Source organism: Paroedura picta, chromosome 16 (genome assembly GCF_049243985.1).
Source record: "Paroedura picta isolate Pp20150507F chromosome 16, Ppicta_v3.0, whole genome shotgun sequence".
Taxonomy (NCBI): domain Eukaryota; kingdom Metazoa; phylum Chordata; class Lepidosauria; order Squamata; family Gekkonidae; genus Paroedura; species Paroedura picta.
The window spans coordinates 19,282,823-19,308,602 of NC_135384.1; the positions used below are offsets into that span (position 1 = coordinate 19,282,823).

A 25,780-nucleotide genomic window follows, 5' to 3' on the forward strand; every position below is an offset into this window, starting at 1 on the left:
CCTGCTCCCCCCCCACCCCCCCTCAGAATTCAATCAATAAACCACCCCCCTCAGAATCCCATCAACAAGCCCTGGACCTGTTTGTATCACAACTGTTTACTGTTATACTGTGTTGTGTTTGGTTGCAATTGTTGGTTATTGACGTATATGTTTTACAGACTGTTTTATGTAAGGTTCCTTGTTATAATGTAAACCGCCCTGAGCCTCCGGGGAGGGCGGTATAGAAGTATGATAAATAAATAAATAAATAAATAAATAAATAAATAAATAATAACAATAATAACAATAATAATAATAATAAAAGTCCCTTGCCCTTTGAATATATGGGCTCATTCCCTGTGGGCCATGGGTGTCAGGATCAGTGTCAGGCACTGATCCTGACATTGGGCTCATCGGCTGCATTTCATTGGAGGATTCTGATGAGGGACATCTGTTATGCAGCAACCTGGGCAAGAGAAGAGACGTTTGTCAGACATTATGCCATTGACTTCCAAGACAGGAGAGATTCTGAGATTGGCAGAGGGGTGCTACAGTCCTTGTTTTCTTAAGGGCTCATCCCACCATCCTTCATGTAAAGCTCGTGAAGGTCCCAATGTGGGGCTGCACATCAAGACCAACAATGAAAACGGGGTTGCACTTACCTGTAACCGTTGTTCATTGAGGTCTTGTATGCAGACTCACATTTCCTCCTGCTGTCCCCACTATGAACCGTGTCTTGTGGTCGTGGCTGTGATATTCTGGCCTAGGCTTGCGGCGGTGGGTTGGAACTCCGGTATGAGGGGGCGCTCTGTTCAGGTCAAGTGTGCATTTCGGTGGGAAACCGCACGCATGAGCACCGTGTCGGAACGGTAGCGCGCCCCATAGGGCTAGAGCTAGAAAAACACTTCTGCGCTTGTGCAGTCCCAATATGTGTCTGCACACAAGACCTCAATGAACAATGTTTACAGGTAAATGCAACCACGTTTTCTTGCTTATTGGTTTGTACTTTTTCGCCTCCATTACTGTACAATCCTAGCCAATCAGGGAGCATAATGCTGACTGTGATGATGTGACAGTACCAGGCAGCCAGTCAGCTTTGGCTACATTAGATTATCACTGAGGACTAGAGAAGCCTTCTTATGTATGCTCTGAGTTGAGTGGTTAGGTGAGGGATGCATTCATGTTGTCTGTGTTCCCTGTCTTACCATGCTGTGTTGGATCCACCAGTCTGGTAGTCTTAACAACAAGGAGGATGCACACCTTCTTTTTACCTTCTTCCCACCCCAGTAGGCTTGTGCAAAGGGATATATAAAATCATAGACAAATGACAGTCAAGGTTCATAGGAGTTGAAAATGTTTGCATATATATCCCCCCCCCCTGGTTTGGCCCAGGACTAGTTCAGAGTATCTTTCCACATATAGACTATCTTGCACTGTGGGTTTAGGGCTTCTCTTGAGATGGTTTGAACTGTAAAAACTTTGAGAAAGTTTTCCCAGTTAGTTGTCAGAACTTGCCTACAGTTCTGGGTAAATCAGCGTTGGCTCACCTACTCTTACACAGCTTGCTAATTGAGAATAACCATGGTGATTGAGTTAATGTGCAGTATTTCACAGTACATAATGGATGTAATTACAAGCAGCCAGTCTAGCTTTTTTAACTGGGCCCATCCTTCATAGTGGAGATAAAGCCATTCTACAAACACATTTAGCTTTTTTTTAATGGCCTGTCACATAAATGCTAATATTTCACTGGAAGATTCTTCTCAGACATGAATATTTCTACTCTTCAGGAATAAGCTCTCATTCTTATAGCAGCTTGAGGCCTACTTTTTTCTCCCTGCCCTCACCTACCAGTGTTGTCCCCATTTTTAAGTGAGAACAAATCTGTCCTTAATCTTTGGATTTCCTTTCTCTGTCAACTGCTTTTTCCAGGGTCTGCTTTCCTCACCACTTGGTTGACTGCTTCTCATTTCCCTTCCCCTCTTTGCTGTGAGCAACTGTGGTTTAACATATTATTAGCTCTTTGTTTTCTACTTTGGCTCCCCCCCCCCAATGATAATTACAACAGAACCTAGAAATGGTGGCAGGAAGAAGGGGCTTTGTTTAGTGGGGTGAAGGAGAGGGGAGGGTCGCATTTCATGCACCCACTCAATTGTAATGCAATGAATATCGTTTATTGTCTGATATTTAAGTCTGCATTGGCGTACATAGGAATTTCAACTCACCCGTTGAAAGTGTGTACAATGGAACATTGATCACAGTAAAAATAGGATTGTTTAAGCACCTCTTATTGAACTGTTGTTCAAACAAAGCACAGATTGGATGATTTCCATTTTTCCAGTCATATTGAACAATACAGAAACTACAAAATGGATATTTCCTGGATATTGTTAAAATGTGCTTTTTTCAAATTTACGTTGTATACCTTATACTCCAAGGGTTTTAATTCTGTGATGGAATTTAAATGCTTATTATAAGCATTATGTTAGTTTAAGATCAGCTTAGATAGAATCATAGAATCATAGAATCAGAGTTGGAAGGGGCCATACAGGCCATCCAGTCCAACCCCCTGCTCAACGCAGGATCAGCCCTAAGCATCCTAAAGGAATCCTAGATGTTACATTGTGTGTAATTAAACTACTGTATGTTCGTATTATATGGATGGACTGGAGGCAAAGTGTAGGCTGAGTCTCCAGGAAACAAAATCAAAGAGTTGGAAGGGACCTCCTGGGTCATCTAGTCCATCCCCCTGCATAGTGCAGGAACTCACAACTACCTGCCCACCCACTCACAAGCTGCCTAAATTCATAAAATATTTATTTGTTTATTTATTTATTGACTTACGTACATACATATGTACGTACGTACGTACTGACTTACTTATTTACTTAATTACTTTCTTACTTACTTACTAGGGGCAAAGCCCGTTGTATCCAAGAATACAACATGTGCTAGATCTTTCTTTATTTAAAGTTATCCAGTCTTTTAACCAAGTCAAAGTAATCGCTTCAAAATGTAATTTTCTCCCCTCACAACGGGAGAATTCCCGGAGGGACTGAAAGAGGCTGTGGTACGACTCACGCTGACTGAAGTGGACAGGATACTAGCAACAGCAAGGCCAACCACATGTCCACTAGACCCTTGCCCATCCTGGCTCTTAAAAACAACTAGCATAAGGATAAAGGGCCCCCTCCGGGAGATAATCAACCTATCTCTCACAACGAGAGAATTCCCGGAGGGATTGAAAGAGGCTGTGGTACGCCCACTGCTGAAAAAAACATCTCTAGATCCGCGAGAGTCTAACAACTACAGACCCATCTTACATTTAGCGTTTCTGGGGAAGATGATAGAAAGGGCAGTCGCAAACCAACTGACGGAATACCTGGAAGAAGCTTCGGTCCTAGACCCATCCCAGTCAGGTTTCTGGCCTGGCCATGGGGTAGAGACAGCACTAGTCGCCCTGACGGATGACCTCCGTCACAAGTTAGACCAAGGCAGGTCGGCACTGCTGATATTACTAGACCTCTCAGCAGCGTTCGACACAGTCGATCATGAGCTTCTAGCTCGCCGCATCATCGATGCCGGAATACAAGGGACAGCCCTTCAATGGCTGATCTCCTTCCTCCGGGATCGTGGACAGAGGGTTGCAATAGGAGAAAAAACATCAGACCACCGGCAACTTACTTGTGGAGTCCCACAAGGAGCGGTCCTCTCTCCTATCTTATTCAACATCTTCATGCGCCCTCTTGCACAACTGGTACGGAAGTTTGGGCTGGGTTGCCATCAATATGCAGATGACACCCAGCTCTTCCTCCTGATGGATGGCCACCCTGACTCTCCCCCAGAAGCATTAGCCAGCTGCCTGGAAGCAGTGACGAGATGGCTCAAGCAGAGTCATCTGAAGCTCAACCCTTCAAAAACGGAGGTCCTGTGGCTGGGTAGGAAGGGCCCATGCGAGGAAGTGCGTCTGCCTACCCTGGATGCTGTACAGCTCTCTAGGCGTGATTCTGGACGCTTCCCTCACAATGGAAGCCCAGATCACAAAGGTAGCGCGGATGGCATTCTACCATCTCCGCCAAGCCAAACTACTAATGCCCCACCTGGCCCCGGAACACCTAGCCACAGTGATCCATGCGACGGTCACCTCTAGACTGGACTTCTGTAACTCGCTCTATGCAGGCTTGCCCTTAGCCTTGACCCGGAAACTATAGCTGGTTCAAAATGCAGCGGCCAGGATCCTCACAGCAACACTGTGGAGGTCTCACATCCAGCCCATTCTCCACCAACTGCAGTGGCTGGCAGTTGAATTCCGGATTAGACTAAAGGTTCTGGTAATAACCTTCAAGGCCATTCCCGGTGAGGGCCCAGTGTACCTGAGGGATCTCCTCCCTGCCTATGCCCCCAAAAGAGCTCTGTGCTCCTCCGTCACCAACCGGCTAATAGTCCCTGGCCCTAAAGAAGTCCGCCTGGTCTCGACCAGGGCCAGAGCATTCTCTGTCCTGGCCCCCACCTGGTGGAATAAGCTTCCAGAAGAGATCAGGGCCCTGACGGAGCTTAAACAGTTCCGCAGGGCCTGCAAAAAGGAGCTCTTCCGCCAGGCATTTGGTTGAGACCAGGCACAACCAACAACGAACAAAGGGCCCCTGCTCTCCCCCCCTTCCTCCCAGAACTCCACCAGAGTGCTCTGGACCTATTGTGCCATTTGCACGGTTGCATTGTTATAATTTTACATCATTACTAGAGGCAAAGCCCATTGTATGTCTAAATACAATGGGCGCTAGCCTTTCCCCGCGTGGCTGGCGGGGGCTCTCTCGGGTGGCGGCCTGACGCGTCGGAGGCGCTTTGCGCCTCCCGACGCATCAGGCCGCCGGCAAGAGAGCAACTGCGAGCCACGCTCTGCGTGGCTCGCAGTTGCTCCCTTTTCTGCAGGGTGGGGATTGGTTCGGCCGATGGTCTGTCCGGAGGAAGGGGCCAATCGGCACCCTTCCTCATCCCGGACGGAGCCTGCCCTAACTCCTCCCACAAAGCCCTTACGGCTTTATTTAGTCTTTGTTAAGATTATTGTTATACTGTTCACTATACTGTTTTCTGTTACAACCACTGTTATTATTATTATTATATATGAGTATTAATGAAGACTGTTCCATGTATTATTTATATGTTTAATGTAAACTGCCCTGAGCCTCCGGGGAGGGCGGTATAGAAATATAATAATAAAAAAAATAAATAAATAATAAAGTTGGTTACTTTTAAGCCATCTCTTTGCACACTATTGCAAAGAGTTTTCATCTTAATCTTTGCCAAATAAAATTGGCTAGATCTCGTTGCCAAGCAGTTCATATTTTATTGGACTTTAGAATGTGCAGGGTCTGAAAAAGAAATAAGATTCATGATGGTATATTAATCTTTATACTCAAAAGTTCACCAATGGTATATGTAAATGTAAAGTATTCTATCTATGATGAAACCTGATTTCTCTTGGATCATTTAAGATAATATTCTTTACAATAAGTTTAGACTTCTTTTTATTAACTTTTAAACCAGATATGTTACCAAATTCTTCCACTTTATTATTAAGCAACTCAATACTCTCAACTCGAACTTCCAAAATTATGCTTGAATCTTATATTCTTCATTTCATATTTTCAAACCGTGTATACTATTATCTCTAATATCTTTAATTAATAATTATAAAATTAAAAGTAAAGGGAACAAAGTACAACCATGTCTTCTATCTCTGTAAATTTTATGGCTTGGAGTAAATTCCCAGTTTATCATTAGGCTAGAGAAGTGTACATATATTTGTGTCATCCACTTTATAAAATTCTCTGCACAATCCATTTATTGCAACACTTTAAACATAATATTCCAATTTACTGTATCAAATGCTTTTTCAATATTGCAAAAAAGTAATGCTAATGGGGATTATTGTGATAGTACTCATAACATTGATCCGTAGCCTCATATTATCTTTTATTTGTCTTCCTGGAATAAATCCAGCCTCAGCCTCATGAAGTAAATCTTTCAAAATCTTTTGGATGCCAGTTTTGAATTAAAGAGTTTATAATCAACATTTAGTAACGAAGTAGGTCTAAATTCTTTATCACTAAGTATTTCCTTATCTGATTTAGGGATTAAGCTAATGTTTGCTTCTTTCCAAGAATTTGGAATTCCTTTATTCTTTATTGTGTTAAATAATCTACACAAGTTAGGACATAAAGTCTCAGAAAAAACATTTATAATACTTGGCTGTATAACCATCATGTTCTGGTGCTTTCCCCATTTTCAATGCTGATGTTGCTGTTTGTATTTCTAGTGGGGTGAAGTCATCATTAAAAAAAATTATGTTCCTCATTCAGCCTATTTAATAATTTATTGTTGAGATATTTATTCTGTTCTAGATTCTTAACTTACATCAAAAGGTAGAAGTTTGGAATAATACTCCTGAGGTTTCATTTTAATTTTCAAGCTATCTTCAATAATTTCAGTTCCATCCCTAATTTTGTCTATCCATTTTCCTTGGCACAATGTCTTAGCTTCCAAGCTAATAGCTTTCCTGGTTTATTAGCAAATTCAAAATATTTTTGATTTGCCGAAGGGATTTGTTTGTTCAGTTCCTTTTTAAAAATTAAATCTACTTGGTGTTTCAGAATATAAATTCTCATCAGTAGATTTTCCTTTAGAGGATTTTCATTAGTTCTAATTTTTCTCTATTCTTCTGAAGTTCCTGTAATTCCAGCTCTTATATATGCTTTAGTGGCATCCCAAACTTCAGTTCCTTTATCTAAATCTTTTTTTTTTACTTATAATATACTATACTTCATCTGGTAATAAGGTCTCATTCCTGGATCATCTGAATTGATTTTTAATTTTTCCTTTTTTCAGTTCACACATAACAGATTTATGGTCTGATAAAACACCTTGGCAGAATTTCTACTTTAGTCATCCTTAATTTAAATTGCTTTGAAGCCCAAATTAAATCATTCCTGGACCAAGATTTATGTCTATTCAGAAAAAAAGTAAATTCCAGGGAATTTTTATTCTTCCATAAATCAACCAAATCTAAGCTTTCAGCTAAATTTTTAAAAAGTGTTAATTTCACTTGGTTCTTTCTCACTCCCACACTCAGTTTTCCTTCTGCTTTCCTGTCTAATTGAGGATTAGTAAATCCATTCAAATCTTCTAACGATATAAATCCAGTGTAAGATAATTCTTCAATAATGTTCTGAACTTCAGAATAGAAAACTAATTTATCTTTCAAAAATACCTCAACCATAAAATATCTTCCCTATTTCAGTTCTTTTTCAGTTCTCTTTCAGTTCTCTTTCAGTTTTCAGAACCCTTTCAGTTCTTTTTTAACATATCCTGATCCCGTGTTGAGCAAGGGGTTGGACTAGATGGCCTGTATGGCCCCTTCCAACTCTATGATTCTATGATTCTATGATTCTATAAATAACTACACCATTATTTTTTACCATCCTTGCAGGTAGTAGTTACAAATTCATCCTGTAATTGTCTATTAATAAGATTTTTTGGAGCTCTGAATGAGAGTGTGTTGTCTTGTCGATAGTCTCAGCTTTAGCTTTTCTAACACTCTCCCTACAACCATTGGTTATTTGTTTATATTCCTCCTTGGTTAAAAGGTTGACCTTCCATTTCCTAAATGAGTCTTTTTTATTATTCAGTTCTTTTAAAAGTTGTTTATAGAGCCTTCTCAAGGGAATTGTCTGCAATTGTGCCTTCAGTATTTCACTTTTGAGAAACTACAAACTTTCTTGGATATCCATCTCCTTATATTTTTCTGGCCATGGGATTCAGATTCAAAATTCAAATTCAAATACCTTTATTGGCATAATCATAGCAAAACATCTATATAAAAGACAATTCAGACCTCAGATCGCTTGGAGAAAATCCCGTGGAGGAATTTTGCAACGCCTTCAGTTACTTGAGGGTTATGATCCAGTAAAAGAAAGTGCACTGCTGTCCAGGGACCGTGAATCTTGCTCACCCTGGGCATATGTACCGTTCTCTGAGATGGTTGTGTTGCTCATAGAAGAGCAGAACATGTCCCACTGACTCAGGTTTCTTTGCAGGACATGAGCAGAGTCTTGCAGCATATTGGATTTTAGCGTATCGACCTTTAGTCATTGCCGTTGGTAGGAGGTTTAGCCTCGCTAGCATAAAAAATTGCTTCAGGGAAGGCGATTTTAATGATGTAAAGTACCCCGGGATCCTTTTTACTGGGGGATTTTAAAAAAGATGGGAGAGCATGTTCTGTGTGCTCCAGCAATAGTGTTCTGATAGTCAGTATCCAGAATTCGTTGCCTGATGGTATTGTAAGCTTGGTTCTCTTCAAGGTTTTCCAAGAGCTCAATAGACAGGCCTATAGACTTTAGTTTGGTGTTAATCTTCACGAGCCAGCGTGATAGAAATTTATCAGACAGCATAAGGTAGACAAGGCTCCCAGCTTGGGCTCTGAAGTTCAGGCGGAGCCAGTATTTAAAGATACGGGACCAGGCTAGAGAGGCCAGTTGGGTAACGCCAGTCTCCAAGTATATTGTGAGGGCAGAGATGCATTTTGGGAGGCCCAATAATCGGTGAAGGAAGGCAGATTGCAGCCTCTCCACTCCTGCAGGGAGGTCTATGCCCCATACTGGTATCAGCATAGTTAGAAAAATCTTAATAGCGTCAGGGAGATTTTGACCTCCTTTAGAAAAATAGAATCTCACTATTGCATTTGCATTGGAATTTGTGCAGGTCGATATTTGGTTCCAATGTAGGGTCCATTTCAGAGAGTAGTGGAAATGGACTCCTTTTTAAAGTGCTGCACTTGCTCAATGATATGTTTATTTATTTTTCACTTGGTGAGCTTTCTGGATTTAGAAAATACAACTATTTTAGATTTGGTGAAGTTGATCCAGAGTTGCTTCTGTTGCCAATAGCTTGCGAAGACTCGGATAAGGGTTTTTAGACCAACCTTAGTACAAGAAAGGAGGACCATGTTGTCCATGTACAAAAGGAGAGGGACTGAAGAGCTTCCCAACATTGGGGCGTGGCAATGGATTCCTGTAAAATTTTCAGCCAGATCGGATACATATAGGTTGAACAGATATGGGGCTAAAATGCATCCCTGTCTAACACCATTATTGGCAGATATTATATCAGAAAGTTTCCTATCCCAGGCATTGCAGATTCGGCAGCTAGTATTTGTGTGAAGACGAATAAGATACAAAAGTCTAGAATCCATTCCCATGTCAGATAATTTTTCCATAATTGAGTTCTAGGGATAGAATTGAAAGCAAAGAGAGGGGCCCAATAGTTGGCAAATTTTTGAAAGATTTCTGGTGGAAGACCATCAGGGCCAGGTGCCTTGCCACGTCGGAGTTTGGAAATGAGTTATCTGATTTTATTTTCTTCGACAGGGTACCAGTGGGGAGCCCTGGGTGTTAACAATTCCCATCAGGTGGCAGGTTGGAATCATAGAAGACTTATTTAAAAGTCCTTTTAAATAAGTTGTAACCCTGAAGCCTATTGTTCTAGTTATCACACCAGGTTTCTCTAATGCCTATTAGTTCATAATCCCCTTCCTTTATTCAGACCTAGTTCTTCCCATACTCTGTTTGTTAGTGTAAAGACATCATAATCCTTCAGAATCTGCAACGTTCCCATCTACAGTTACCTTTATCAAACTAAACTGTACATCTTGCTCCCCCAATGCACTTAGTTTAAAGCCTTCCTCAGCACGTCTGCAAGATTCTTCCCAAAGACATTTTTTGCCACCTTCATGAGGTATAAACCATCTTCTGATAGAAGAGCCTCATCAGGGTAGCATGATCCAGGGTTCAAAAACACAAAACATTCCTGATTACACCAGTGATGTAGCCAATCATCTATCTGCATTATTTTTCTTTCCCTTCCTAAGCCTCTACCATTAACAAGAACTGATGAATTTACAACCTATGCTCCCAAGGCCTTCATTTCGCCCCCCCCCCCGTAGTCTCAATGTTTCTCACCACACTGGGCAGTATTATTTGTTCCCACATGAATGAGCAGGAAGGGTTATGTATCCCTGGACTTTACATGTCTTTCCATCCTTTCTGTGACATTCTTGATTCTCATGCCAGGTAGACAGCATACCACTCGAGACAACAGGTCCGGTCGACATACTTTGGCTTCTACTACTCTCAATAGGGAATCCCCAATTACCAGCACACGTCTCCTAGTCCTACCATATTAGGCAGCAGAAGACATAGTCCTCTCATCCACAGGAGCCTATGAAATATCTTCTGAGTTTCTGGGAAGCTTGGGGAATAGCTTTTGCTCCTGTCGTCCAGAGTCAGGGGCCTTTGAATAATCTTCTGAGCTTCTGGGGAGCTTGGGGGAAGAGCCCTTATTCCTGTGATCTGGAATCATTATCTATAGGCAGATCCTGGAAACAATTTCTTAGTGTCAGAGGGGCATATCTCCTTATCTTTGGACACCTCCGAGTAATGTTCTTCCATCTTCTGTCCTCTTGTATTGGGTTCTCCTCTAATTGGTGAGACACCTTTCTGACCTCTCCTAATTGCTCTCCAAAAAGTGCTATATGAGTTTTTTCTAAGAACTCTTCACCCTTCCTTTTAGAATGAAGTGTTGACAGGTATTCTTCTAGATTCTGTACCTTCTACAGAAGCGCTACTAACTTGCACTTGATGCATGGGTATTTAAAGTTACTCTGAGGTAAAAATAGAAACATGCCACAGACATTGCAGATCACAGCCTCAGGTCCGTCGCCAGTTATGCTACTTGGCTCCATTGCAGGAAGAAGCAGACACCTTCTGCAAATTCTGGAACTTACAGAGCTTTGCAACTTGATCCACAAGCCAAGAGCCCTTTAGCTCTTTCCCTTCGGCACATGCCAAAGGCTCGTGCCTCTGACAAGCAAGAGCCTTTTATAGCACGAAAGCACAAAGGGTGGAGCTAGCAGTCAGCCCCAGGCAAAACTGCCAACTAATCCAAACCAGCTAATGCAATTAGCTGCAGTCCCCCACCACCATGCAAGGCACAGGCAAAAGAAATAGTAATAATAGCATTCGAACAGTCCCCACTCTCCTGCAACCTATATAGCCTCACACACTGTAAGAAAGAAAGCAACACTCACCAGTAGCTCCTGAGCTGGCACTTGTTCCTTCTCCCCACCCAGCTGCTTCTGCTGATGAAAGAATTAAATGTTCATTTTTGGAATTAGAAGATTTATTATTATTGTTGTTGTTGTTGTTGTTATTTAATTTCTATCCCGCCTCCCCCCAGAGGCCCGAGGCGGGTCACATAAAAACCAATCCCCTAAAACAGTAAAAGCACAATAAAACATAATACAATTAATACAAAAATTAATACAAAAGTTAAGAAAAGAATGGCGTCAAAATTCAATATAGCTAACCCAATATAGACAATAGAGGTATACATAAGGTTGATGGGGTTATTTTTATGGAAACCCTAACTGGTTTTGTTAATTTTATGTTTTGTTACGATTATGATTAATTAGAAGTGTAAGAGGATATTTAAGTACCATAGTAAATATAATTCGGAGAAGTATTTGTTTTATTGTTGATGTAATTCTGTTATGCTTATATTTATCATCTCTGCCACTGATGAAACCTGTGTGAAAACATTGTTCAAACAGTGCATGTTTTGGCAAGTTTTCTGTTTGAATTTTGAAACTGAAATAGTAAAAGAAAATAAATAAAGGGACTGTGTCATAAATATTTGGTGTAGTTAAGAGTTCAGCCTTTTTTCTTCATATTTGCTACATGTAACACTCAGCATCCATTTTCTTTAACTTCAAAGATCAGGGTGGCAACAGTAATTTCCAAGGAGGCATGGTGTTTGCGAACTTTCCATGACATCACAACAGCCATTCAATAGCTAGGAGGGCCTCACAAGCCATAACAATGATGTGCCATGAGCATTGTGCCTATCTAAGGGTTTGGCATACAAATATAAAAGTTATTACCGAAGTAGAGTTTTATTTATTTATTTATTAAGGCAAAATCTCAAGCTTTTCTTATGGTTGTAAAAGATCCTTACTAGTTGAAACCATTGTCCTCCTTCTCTTCTCCCTAGCTGTGGACTTGAAGCCGGTACTTCCAGTGGTGATACAGAGCTCCTGCAACAGCAACAGCAGCAGCAGCCCAGTGGACTTACGGATGGATGCCCAGCCCAGCTTGCCTAGCGTGGATCCTGCTGTCCGGGAACAGCAGCTGCAGCAGGAACTCCTGGCCCTGAAACAGCAGCAGCATTTGCAGAAGCAGTTGCTGTTTGCTGAGTTTCAGAAGCAACATGAGCATCTAACACGGCAGCATGAAGTCCAGTTGCAGAAGCACCTCAAGGTAATTCAGAGGGGAACCTAGACACTCAGTCTATCCAGTTGGGTGCATTGTCCATTCTGACAGCAGCTCTTGCAGGTCAAAGCCTTCTTGAGGACTTTTAAAACTGCAGATGCTTGAAGACTGATCCTGGGGATTGTGTAAATGCAAAGCATGTGCTTTGCCACTAAACAACAGCTATTCCCACCCACTGATAATGCCCAGCTCTGTGTTTTTCTGCCTTCTTTTTGTAAAATCAAAGGACAGCATTGAGGGTCTTGAACAGTCATGTGGACAGTATTTATTGACTAGAGAGATAAAGTGTCCTTTGATCCAGACTGCACACATATATTTTTTGTGGATGGACCTAGAGGTAGGGATGATGGAATGGATCCATCTTTCCTCCAAGAAGCCTTCTTCTAGCTTAAGATGTCTTACTCTAAGCTAAGTAATTTTTCCTACAATGGAAGAGCCACTTAAGTTGAAGGAAGGCTCCTTAATCTGGTGGGAGGTTTGAAATATTGCACAGTGGAATGGCTGGATAGGGTTCATTTCTATTGTTCTACTACTACATTACCTTTTCTTTAATAGAGTGGCCATGTAGGATATGTGGATTCTTCATTTGGACCTTGCTTCTTGAGACCCAGGTTCTTACCATAGCCAACAGTCAACTGTTGCAGCCACTTGGAGCTGAAATCTCAACCTGTTACCTTTGATGTGGGAATTGCAGTCCTCATCCATGCTCTGGTAGCTTCTTGTTTAGATTCCTTGCAATCCCTTCTGTATAGCATTATCTTTCAAAATGGCCTGGAAAATGCAGCTGGTTGCAGAACATTTTGGCTCACTTCCAGTTGAGGCAAAGTTGATATGTTTCTGAATGCATTGCAGTGCTACGATTCTGCTCAGTTAAGTGCAGAGCCTTTTTCTAGCAGAAGATCTTACTCTGGTGGAAGTTTGGATGAGACAGAGCATCCATATTTTGCTCTGGGCTGCTTCTTTGATCCTTGCTGTTTTGACCAGATGTGGTTTTGGTTCTACAAGACTGAGGTCCTCTCTATACCTTCAGATCTTCTTGTGTCATCTTGTTGTAGGCTCCACCATTCACCCAAATAATGGCTTACAAAGGCAAGGATAGGAGCTTTTTCTGAATGTCTTGGCATTTAACATTTTTAAATTTCTTGCTATGGGAGTAGAAAACTTTTTCAGGATTTTTCCCCCACTCAGGGTAGTCCAGCAGTGGACTTGACTGCCTAAGGAGGTGGTGATCTCCCCCTCACTGGAGGTTTTCAAACAGCAGCTGGCCAGGTACTTATCATAGATGCTTTAGGCTGATCGTGCATTGAGCAGGAGGTTGGACCAAATGGCTTTTATGGTCCCTTCCAACTCTATGATTATATGAAAAAAGCAAGAGTCCAGTAGTGCCTTGAACACTAACAAATTTGGGGGGCAGCGTTTAGCTTTTTTGAGTCTCTTCTCACTTCTTTAGATACAGCTAGAATGTGAGTCCATCTGACCTCATATCTTGGAGAGTGGAGTGATGTCAGATGCCAAATGGCCTAAAATTGTACAAAACAGTATCATGGAATCATAGAATCATAGAGTTGGAAGGGGCCATACAGGCCATCTAGTCCAACCCCCTGCTCAACGCAGGATCAGCCCTAAGCATCCTAAAGCATCCAAGAAAAGTGTGTATCCAACCTTTGCTTGAAGACTGCCAGTGAGGGGGAGCTCACCACCTCCTTAGGCAGCCTATTCCACTGCTGAACTACTCTGACTGTGAAATTTTTCCCCCTGATATCTAGCCTATATCGTTGTACTTGTAGTTTAAACCCATTACTAGTAAATACATTCAAGTAAATACATTCAAGTAAGTTAGTAAATACATTCAAGACAATCTTCATTATCAGCTAAAACAAAACAAAGCTTACATTTAACCTATACACTCTAGTCATCAGCTGTTTAAGAAATCTACCATATTTGCCACAAGGCTGGCTCAGTTCTGTCTTGTGGCCAATGCAAAGGTAGCAACCCTTTGTGTCACAAATAGATCCGTGCCAGAAAGCAGATACCTTAACCTGTTTTGCCCCTGGAATAATTTTATTTAGAAATTTCTTCCTTGGATCGCTGTAGAGTTCACAGTCCAATAGATAATGCATAAGATCTTCAACTGTTACTGTTACTCTTAGCTTACTTATGTTAATATTGACTAAATACAGATCTACTGTGATCTTTTTAAAGGTCATGGAGCACATAGGGATTACACAAAGATCTATCTATTTTTGCATCCTGAAGGAAAACCCACTCTCTTAGATCTTCATTGATTCCTAGTTCTGCTAGTAAGTCATCTGGCACAGTATAAGGGGAAAATGGCAATAGTGGGTGAATGATAATATCTCTATCTGAAGAAGTGAGCCCGGATTCACAAACGCTTATCCTCTGCCACCAATTTTTTAGTCTTTAAGGACAGTTGCTACTGGACAGTTGCCATTTTTGACTGCTACAGACAGACTAACATGTCTTGAACTTGCTAAGAAAGATTTGTCTGACCATCCTTCCTAACCATTTCCCAGTGCCTAGTAAAGACATTTCTGTACCACAAAGCTTTGTCATACTTCTTACACCATAAGCAAGGACTGACTTTTTCACCTTTAAGTTTTCTCCCTGCGTATTTAAAGTTTCTATTTGATTTGTTTTTTAAATTGCATGGTGGTGTTAGCATTTTAGCTTTGGTGTTTATGTTGATTTTATTTTGTGATGTTTGTAAGTGGTAAATAACTCATCTCTTTCATTTATGTAAATACTCACTGACTAGTTTTGATATGACCTCTTGCAGCAAGCACTTCAGAGAATTTATATGCTTCACTATTGTACAGTTTTCTGCCTATTAGATTTTTAAAGCTTACATTGTTTTTCTGTCCTTTGTACTTTATCAGAACAACCTTTGGGGGATAAAACAGATGAGAGGAGAATGATGTAATCTGCTTTGTGTCCCCAGTGGGGAGAAAGGTGGATTATGAAATAAATAAATAAATAAACAAACAAATAAATAAATATAGCAGAGCACCTGTCAGTTGGTGTTGGTGCTCAAGCTTTCTTGTAAGCCCACACCTTTTAATCTGAGAATACCTGTCTCCCTAAATCCTGAATGTGTAAGGTTATTTATTTAATTTATATACCACCCTCATACGCAGATTTGGGTACTTGAGTGGTGAGGCCCTCTACATTTGCTCAGAGACAGTGGGATGGATCCAACTATCTCTGCATAGCCTTTTCCAGCTTAAGGAACTCCGACAGAAGAACCCATTAGATTGGAGGAAGGTTCCTTAAACTGGAGGAAGACTTCAAATTGAAGTCAAAGAGAAAGGTGAAGTATAAATATTATAATAAGTGAGTGAATGATCTTTGGTCTTTGCTAGTAAAAGTGATAGTGAATCATCCAAATGCTGGGCCCATACAAGCCACGCCCATGACCCAACCGAGTTGACCACTGTGACCGCTGCAGTTAGCCGAACCACATGTGAGTGCTGTCCTTCTCACTGGCAGGTCTGGAGTTTGGTGAAGGGAGCAGACAGGCAGGCAAGCACCAAAGCCAGGGAAACCATCCTAGAGAGAGCAGCCCGGCGTTAGGGAGCGATGGAGGCCTGCCCCAGCCCTGTTTGCAGCCCAGCAGAATAAGCTGCTGGGACATTTCTGATGTTGGCGGGCTGTGGCAATGGAGCGTGACGTCACGTATGGTGTGAGTGTCTGGGTGGTGGAACTTCTGATGATATGTGACTTCTGGGGGCATGGCAGGAAGGTGTGGCCTGCTGACATGACTTCCATGGTTTCTCGAATCCTGAAAAATGGTTCAGGGGTTTCTCAATGATAAAAAGGTTGAGAAAGGCTGCTCTGAAGGAACTGCAGTTTTCTTTTGTTTTGTTTGTCGTATTTAGCACAAGAGTAGTGATGTATCATAGAATCATAGAATCATAGAGTTGGAAGGGGTCATTCAGGCCATCTAGTCCAACCCCCTGCTCAACGCAGGATTAGCCCTAAGCATCCTAAAGCATCCAAGAAAAGTGTGTATCCAGCCTTTGCTTGAAGACTGCCAGTGAGGGGGAGCTCACCACCTCCTTAGGCAGCCTATTCCACTGCTGAACTACTCTGACTGTGACATTTTTTTCCTGATATCTAGCCTATATCGTTGTACTTGAAGTTTAAACCCATTACTGCGTGTCCTCTCCTCTGCAGCCAACAGAAACAGCATCCTGCCCTCCTCCAAGTGACAACCTTTCAAATACTTAAAGAGGGCTATCATGTCCCCTCTCAACCTCCTTTTCTCCAGGCTGAACATTCCCAAGTCCCTCAACCTATCTTCATAGGGCTTGGACCCTTGGCCCCAGATTATCTTCGTCGCTCTCCTCTGTACCCTTTCAATTTTATCTACGTCCTTCTTGAAGTGAGGCCTCCAGAACTGCACACAGTACTCCAAGTGTGGTCTGACCAGTGCTGTATACAATGGGATTATGACATCTTGTGATTTTGATGTGATGCCTCTGTTGATACAGCCCAAAATGGCATTTGCCTTTTTTACCGCTGCATCACACTGCCTGCTCATGTTTAGTTTACAATCCACAAGTACCCCAAGGTCTCGTTCACACACAGTGTTACCTAGAAGCGTATCCCCCATCCAGTAGGCATGCTTTTCATTTTTCTGATCCAGATGCAGAACTTTACACTTATCTTTATTAAATTGCATCGTTCTCATTTGCCCATTTTTCCATTGTGTTCAGATCTCGTTGAACTCTGTCTCTATCTTCCGGAGTATTTGCCAGTCCTCCCAATTTGGTGTCATCTGCAAACTTGATGAGTAGTCCCTCCACCCCCTCATCTAGATCATTAATAGATATGTTAAAAAGTACCGGACCGAGCCCTGAGGTACCCCGCTACTCACCTCTCTCCAGTCTGATGAAACACCATTGACAACAACTCTTTGAGTGCGGTTCTCTAACCAATTCCCTATCCACCTGACTATCTGAAAATCCAGATTGCAGTCCTTCAATTTATCCATCAGAACATCATGGGGAACCTTGTCAAAAGCTTTACTAAAATCCAGTAAATGACATCAACCAAATTTCCCCGATCCAGCAAACCTGTTACTTGGTCAAAAAAGGAAACCAGGTTGGTCTGGCAGGACCTGTTGGAGACAAATCCACGCTGACTTCCTTGGATCACCAAATTGTCCTCCAGATGTTTGCAGATTGCTCCCTTTAATATCTGTTCCATTATCTTCCCCACAACAGAGGTCAGACTCACTGGTCACTCTCAGCTTTGGCCTTTCTTATGATTGATCTACAGTGCCTAGTAACCTGTAGGTACTCTTCTTTAGAGCTCTGTCCTTCCCTCCATTTCCTGAACATTTTCCTTTTCTTTCTTAGTTCCTCTTGAAGTTCTCTGTTCATCCAAATAGGCTTCTTAGAGCTCCGGCAGTGTTTTCGTCTTTCTGGGATAGTCATTGATTGAGCATGCAATAGCTCTTGTTTGAGTAGCGCCCACCCTTCACATACTCCCTTCCCTTCCAGCATTCTCGTCCATGGTATGACACTCATCATGTCTCTGAGTTTATTAAAGTTTGCCCTACGAAAATCCAACATCCGCATCTGGCTACAAGCTTCCTTGGCTCCCCATCTCAAAAGGAATTCTATGAGGACATGGTCACTTCCCCCTAGGGTCCCCACCTCCTTCACCTCATCCACCAACTCTTGCCTGTTGGTCAGTATTAAGTCCAGTATGGCTGAACCTCTTGTGGGTTCATCTACCATTTGATAAATGAAATTGTCAGCCAGGCAGGTCAGAAAGTTGCATGACTGAGGACGCTCCGCAGAGTTTGTTTCCCAGCACACATCTGGGAAATTGAAGTCACCCATGATGACAAGGTCCTGCCGCTTGGATATTTTCTCAAGCTGCTCACAAAGTGCAGCATCCACATCCTCTCGTTGGTCAGGCGGTCGGTAGCAGACACCAACCACCACACTATTTATTTTCCCCTCGCTTATTTTCACCCAGATGCTTTCCACTGTAGATATGCTCTCCTTCACTAGAATTTCCTGACATGTAAGCCCTTTCCTCACATACAGTGCCACTCCTCCACCTCTTCGATCTATTCTTTTTTTCTGAACAGTTCATATCCATCCACCATTACATTCCAGTCATGAGAATCATTCCACCAAGTTTCTGTGATGCCTACTAGATCATACCTTTCCATCAGCATGAGAAGTTCCAGCTCTTCCTTTTTATTGCCCATGCTTCGGGCGTTAGTATAAAGACATCTGAATCCTTTTACTTTTGGTTCCCTATGAGCTGGCCTTGCTGGTTGGGCTGCCTCCGATCGTATATGGTCCAAGGTAGACCTGGAATGGAAATGAGGCTGGCTGTATGTAGTCAAAATAACCAAACACTAAAATATCCAAAAGAACTTGTAAATCAGTGATAGACACCTGCAGTGTGAACTCCAGCAGTGGCATTCTATGCAATTTTGCTTGGTACTTAAGGCCACATCTCTGTCCAAGCAGTGGAGTCAGTTGCAGATTTATGGGGACCAGTGGCAACAGATGATATCCTTGTTGGCAAGTTGTAAAAATGTGATATGGATCCTATTACTGTTAGGTGGATCAATAACTGGTTGACAGATTGCACCCAAAGGGTGCTTGTTAATTATTCGTCATCCTCTTGGAGAGGAGTGACAAGTGGATCTGTCCTGGGTCCTATGTGGTTCAACATATTTATAAATGATGTGGATAAAGGAATAGAGGGAGTGTTTATTAAATTTGCAAATGATACTAAACCGGGAGGGGTAGCAAACACAACAGAAGAAAGAGACAGGATAATCTTATTTTATTTCATTTCATTTATTATTTACTAGGGACCAAGCCCATTGTATTTGTAAATACAATGGGCGCTAGGTGTACTTTTGGGGCCGGGGAGAAGGCTTCCCCCCCCCTCCGGGCTCAGAAACGCACCCGCGGCCTCTTCAAAGGCTAGACTCTGAGACATTGTACGATTTTGAAGTCCCACCTCCAAAACTCGAGGAATATTTCCAACCCAAGGGTAGCCAACCACCAGGTGGGGCCTGGAGAGCTCCTGGAATTACAGCTCATCTTCATAGGGAAAAGATAGCGCCCCCCCCAGGCAGAAAGGGCTACTTTGGAGAGGGTTGTGATAGAAAAGAACCTCCGCAACAGCCAGAGCAGTATTTTAAGTGAGAAGTGGCTTTTCTATGGCCTCCCTGTCAGCCGTTTGGCAGAAGAAGAATTTCCTCCCTTCTCAAAAGGAATGCCCACCCCCATGCCCTGAGGCTCCCCTGCATTGCTCTCGGAAACGCCTCAGTTAGGGGCTGTTAAAGGCTCCTTCACAGCAGGCCTGAAGGGGGGAGGGGGAGGGAGCGCACTCTGCAGCCTCCTGCCGGCTCTGTCAGGGTTCTGAGGCAATTTACAGTTGGACATGACAGTTAGGACAGCCTTGGGGTGAATAGGGCTGGCACATCCTGTCCAAGCCTCTGTTCTCACCCCCCTTGGCTGCCCTACTGACCTCCTCTCCCTACGGTGGTCAGGAGCAGACTGGCAGTGATGTCTCCAGATTGCCTCTGGCTGGGATGGCTGGGCTGGGCTGGGTGGGAGGGTCGGGAGGTGTGAAGCACCTCCCAACTGGATGGAACTCTGGTCTGTCCTGGTGAGGGCCCAATTGGAAGGCGCTTAGCACCTTCCGATTGGCCCCTCACCCGACTGGCCGGAATTCTTGTCAGTCCAGGGCCAAGGGGCCAATCATTGGCCCCTGTTTCTATCCTGGACTCAGCCCACCCCCCTTACCCTTACTATTTTATTTATACTGCTCCTTGAGCCGATTACAGATACTTGTAGACCTCCACTCCTGGCCTACTATCTAATTGCAGCTAGCAACAGAATAAAATACATTAAACTCCCATGAACCCCAGACTCCTGACAACCATAACAAAAGTGCCCACCCAACTCTCCCCTGATCTGCCAAGCTCCAAGGATGATGTTACTAGTAGGAGACATCAGAGGAGGGACGAGATCTTTAGCCCAGCCTCAAACAAAAGCCTGGGGAAAGACATCTGTCTTGCAGACCCTGGGGAATTGAGTCAGTTCTGACAGGGCCCTTAGCTGTTCTGGGAGTTCATTCCACCAGGCAGGGGCCAGGGCAGAAAGGTATTGGCCTTGGTTGAGGCCAGGTAAACTTCCCTTGGGCCAGGGATCACCAGCCTGTTTGAACCTGCAAATGTATCTGAGAGGGAGTCAGGGTGGCCATCCATCAAGAGAGAGCTGGGTATCTTAAACATACTTATGACAACCCAGTCCAAAACCCCAGACCAGCTGGGCCAGAAGTCACATGAAGATGTAAAACAATGTGGCAGAGTATCATCCCCCTGTGGAGTTGGTAACTGAATGAATGAAGCTCCCCCACTGCAACCCTCTGTGTTTGGTTCTGGAGAAAGAAGCTCAGCCATTGATGGACTGTCCCCCTAATTCCATGCCAGTGAGGCAGTGCAACAACAGCTCATGGTTGACGATGTCAAATGCCGCCAACAGATCTAACAATACTGAACTACCTCTATCCAATCTGGCACTGAAGATAATCTATCAGGGTGACCAACACCGTCTCCACCCCAGAGCCAGGTCAGAAGCCAGACTAGTATGGGTCAGTCCTCCAAGAATGTCAAGAGCTGATCCACCATATCCTTTTCTATCATCTTTCCCAGAAATGCAAAGTGTGAAACTGAGTGGTAATAAGCCGGGTCGGAGGATTAACCACTGACTCCATAAGTCTCTTTGGGAACTCCTCTAAAGAGAGAGAGATTGATAATCTCCCAGAGAGGTACTCCTGCCCTCCTGTCGCCTGATTTGAGTAACCAGGATGAGTAGGGATTGAGGGGGCAGGTGGTTGCCTGCACTGATCTCAGCAATTTGTCTACTTCGGTTAAAAAAAGCTGGCTGAAGCCATCAAACATATTCCCCCAAGACGGCCGGCGGATCTCCAGTTTCTTTACTGTACCAAGCATGAGGGAAAGGTCATGGCAGAGCGACAAGATCTTACCTACTAAATAGTTTGCTAAAGCCTTGCATCTCAAATTCAATTGACTACCATTTTGGTGCCCTCCCTTGAGGGTGTTAAGCAACCTAAACAACTGCATGGGGTGTGAGCTCATGGATGCAATGGAGGAGGCATAAAACTCATGTTTAGCCACCTTCACTGCTATCTTATATGCCCTCATAAGCATGTGATAAGATGTTCTTTTTTTTAGCTGAATTTATAGATCTTGACATTCTTCCTAAGAGTTCCCATTAACCAAGTGGTTAGCATCGCCATCTTTAATCACTCCTCCAGAGCGGAAAGAATAAAAGAGTAAGGGCCCTGAGGGCGGGCCTTGTCCGGGATGAGGAAGGGTCCCTATTGGCAATTGGACTGACAATTGGAGGGCCCAAATGGGAGATGCGAAGCGCCTGCTGATTGGGCCCTCCGATTGTCAGTCCGGTGGCAAGGGACCAATTGCGAGCCACGCAGAGTCGGCTCGCAATTGGTCCCTTGCTGCCGGACTGACGAACGTCGGCTGCATTGGCCCGAATGCCACCATTTCCTCCCTTGCTGCCAGGAAGAGAGGTAGGTGGCGGCCGGGCCAAGTTCAGAAGAAGGGTGGGGAGGCCCCAAAAGCCTCCCCAGGGCCCGGACAGGCCACTTGCGGCCTTGCCGAGCCCGCGATCGGCCTGGCTGGGCCCTGGGGAGCCTCTTTCCGTCGTGGGGGGGGGAAGAAAAAGCCTCCCCAGGGCCCAGCCAGCCCGATCATGGCCACGCCGAGCCCGCAATCGGACTGCTTGGCCCCTGGGGTGGCTTTTTCCATGGGGGAGTTCGGGGGGACCCAGCCATTCCCACCTGCCCGGGCAGCGCTGCCAGGGCGGTTGGGAACGGCTAGCGCCCGCTGTATTTTTGTAAAGCAGGCTTAATTAGTAGTTTTTGATAAATCAGTTATTTTATCAAGCCATTTCAAAAGTGAGAATTCTTGCCACAGTTATTGCATGAAAAAAACAAACAGTGCCCCTGATCTCGGCAGGCAATCTGGAAACACGCTTAACAGCACATAGTCGGGTTTCATGGGAAATTTGACATTGAGCATTACTTTTATCCATAATTTCCAAACTCTTTAATATCTCCACCACATGGGAAAACAGTTTTTTCTTTACATTTCCCACACTTGTCATCATAATCATAATTTTGCCAATTACTTTAGGTGTGATATACCATTTATAAAACATTTTATACCAGTTTTCTCTTAGTAGCTGACATTTTATTTTTATTTTTTTAATTTATTATATATTTTGTATCCTTATTTTGCTCCAAATTCATTCCCATTCCACAAGCATTACATTATGCTCTAAATTCTGCCTCCACTTAATCATACAATTAATCATACCTATTCCATTTCTATGTCATATTTTAACAAAAGTGTATACATTTAGCCTTGTAGGTTTATATTGTAGCAAAATGTTTTCAAAGTGTGTTAATGAAGGTTTCTTATCTAATTGTTTAAGAGATTCTGTCATGTATCTTGATAATAACTGATTATATTCCAATCAGTGGATTTCCGTTCTTTCTTTATTCAAGACCTTTAAACTTTTCAGATCCCCGCTATATAAGGATATCTTTTTATACAACCAATTCTAGTAGTCATGTATACTGTTTCAGTTTTTGGTCTTAAATTTTATATTTTTACACGGTTCCTTTTATTCTATTTTTGTAAATTTGTATTTTATATTAGTAAAGGCCTATGGCTATATACAAATAAATCTATCTATCTATCTATCTATCTATCTATCTATCTATCTATCTATCTATCTATCTATCTATCTATCTATCTATCTATCTATCTATCTATCTATCTATCTATCTATCTATCTACAACCAATTCTGTAGAGGTTTGTCAAAATAATACTCTATAAGTGATTTCAGAAAAGAGGAGTTAGCTGATATCTTGCTTTTATATTTTTCCATATCATTATTTAATTGAGGGCCCATTGATTCTGCTTCTCCTTGTCTTTGGCTGTAGGCCAAAGAAGATTATGAAAATGTTTGGACCAACGTGTAATCAATCGTTTCTCTAATCTCTGGACTTTCTCCTCCAGCAGAGCCACTAATTTGCACTTGCTGCATATGTAAAAATTGTCTCACTGAGGTAAAAAGACAAACATTCATCTGATGGTACATGTCACTATGCAACCTTCTTCAGTCTTCATGACACTTTGATTCATCTGAACTGCTCCACAAACGTTCCTAAACTTCAGTGAAACCTTCGGGTTGATCTTCAGGCGAAAAGCCAACAGCCAAGCATCCTTTATCTCTTGCTCTTGGCTCCTTACAGAGTATTCTGGTTTAATCCAGACTCAAAGAGCACTTTGGGTTTTGCTTGTATTGCCTCTGGCAAGCAAGAGCCTTTTATAGCACAAAGGCCTACTCAGCAGAGGGCGGAGCTAGCAGTCAGCTCCTGAGTCAGCTCCTGAGATAATGCTCTCCTTCTCCCAGCTCCTCCAAGCACTCATCATGGAGTAGATGCTCAGAATGGCTAAAGAGCTGGAAATCTCCATCAATAATAAACCTAAGGACAAAATCCTAGGACAGCTACACCCAGACACCCCTGCTCTTGTCACTTTCCTGTTGCTTGAAGGCTTCCGTGATGTGGCTACAGTTATGTAGGCAAGACCCTCGTCTATGCCTGCAACTTCCAGGAGAACAGAGAACATCTATAGAATCCAAGAGGAAGGTTATGAGTTCCTCTTTACCCATCCCCTTCCTTCCTCTATGGGGGCAGAGGAGATGCAGGCGAAATACTAGTCTGGGGCCCATACCACCCCTGCCGACAAGGAGGGCAGGAAAACTGACTCACTTGGTAGGAAGATCTACTCATTCAATTCCTTGGATAGTCGTATGGCCCCTTCCAACTCTATGATTCTGTGAAAATGGAGTCCCTACACTCAGTGGTTCAATTGTTAGAGTGGGGAGATTGGTTTGCAGTCTTGGAACTCCAGGATGCATATTTCCATATTGCTATACCCGTCCCATTGCAAATACCTGAACAGCTCCACACATAAGACTCCACATCCCCTCGAAGTTTTTACAAAGCCAAAGTGTCTCGCAGGTTTGGAGTCATGATACAGCTTCAAAACTTCCCCCCTCGCTGCCGCGGGAACATAGATTTTTTCTCCCTTGCAAAACACCCCCTCCTTCTCCTGAAGGGAGGGCTGGAGGCGGGAAAACTCGGGATCTTGGGACAAGCCTTTTTGGACCCAACCCCCAGGGGAGGGTCCGCCCGCAGATGCCTTGCTGCGCATCACTGCCACCAAACCCAATTGGGAGGGACTAAAGACTGAATCCACCAATGGCTCCCGTTTATGTTCGTACTACGGCAAACACAACAACGCATCGGTTTGCCTGGCAAATGCTGGAGAGTAAAGGAGAACCGAGAGAAAAACTCTGCCCACTGAATCTGTTTGGCTGTTAATGACTGGGGCTGGAGCATCGCTTGAAGGTTTTGTGATCTGTCCACACTACGAATCGAGTGGGGGAACCCTCTAGCCAGTGCTGCCATGTAGTCAATGCTAATTTCACTGCGGCTGCCTCTTTTCCCCAAATAGCCCAATTTCTCTCAGTGTCATTGAATTTCTTGGAAATGTAAGCCAGGGGATGCAATTTCCTGTCCTCCCCCCCAAGGATCACGGCCCCCATAGCCACATTGCTAGAATCAACCTTGACCACAAAAGGTTTTGTTGGGCATTGTGATGCATGTTGGGCCCCGAAAGGGCCAGTTTACAGGGGGCACCAACTAGAAGGCTACCTTGGGGGAGAATATCATTGCAAAAGGGAGGGGCTCCCTGGTGGCCGGGTCAGCCTGTAGCAGTGGTCGGACATCACCTGTTGGCTTCAGGCAGGCCACGCCTTCTGCAAATGGTGTCAGAGTCATCACCTGGCCTTGTTTGGCCGGGCGGCCAATCTCAGGTTATTTGAAGTTAATGGGCCAGCCTGGCTTGGAGGGGTGTGTGTCTCATTACAGGTCCGGTATGGAAGTGCTGTTGGTGTGGATGGGCGAGCAATACCAAGGGCCTGAGCTGGAACGTGCTTGGCACAGGAAGTGGCTGCTTAGGACTGCCACACAAGGTATGCAGGGTGCTGTACCCTAGAAGCCGGTGGAGATCTTTGGCCAAGGAAATGAAGTGATGGCGGCCACATACTATGGTAGTAAAGATTCATTCACATAGTAAGGTATGATGCTCTAAGGGAGCATTCATCTAGTTAAATAGTCTCAGTTATGATTGACTGCAGGTGTGTAGATCTGATAGATCACTTCTTATGCAGGTACCTCTTCATCCCATTCAGGAATTCCCTGGCTTCATATTTATGCCAGCGTGATTTGGCTC

At 43.5% G+C, this 25,780-nt stretch overlaps 1 protein-coding gene across 9 annotated transcripts in view; it reads left to right on the forward strand.

Moving 5' to 3' along the window:
- Positions 1 to 25,780, forward strand: part of HDAC5 (histone deacetylase 5) — a 285,336-nt gene that overhangs the window by 110,093 nt on the left and 149,463 nt on the right. For all 9 annotated transcript variants that reach the window (XR_013227134.1, XM_077315953.1, XM_077315952.1 and 6 more), the window contains one exon: positions 12,082 to 12,347. Coding sequence is in view for 8 of the 9 variants with exons in the window: in XM_077315953.1 (XP_077172068.1) it covers positions 12,082 to 12,347 (266 nt within the window). In the remaining variant the exon portion in view is untranslated. The remainder of the gene's footprint in view (positions 1 to 12,081; positions 12,348 to 25,780) is intronic.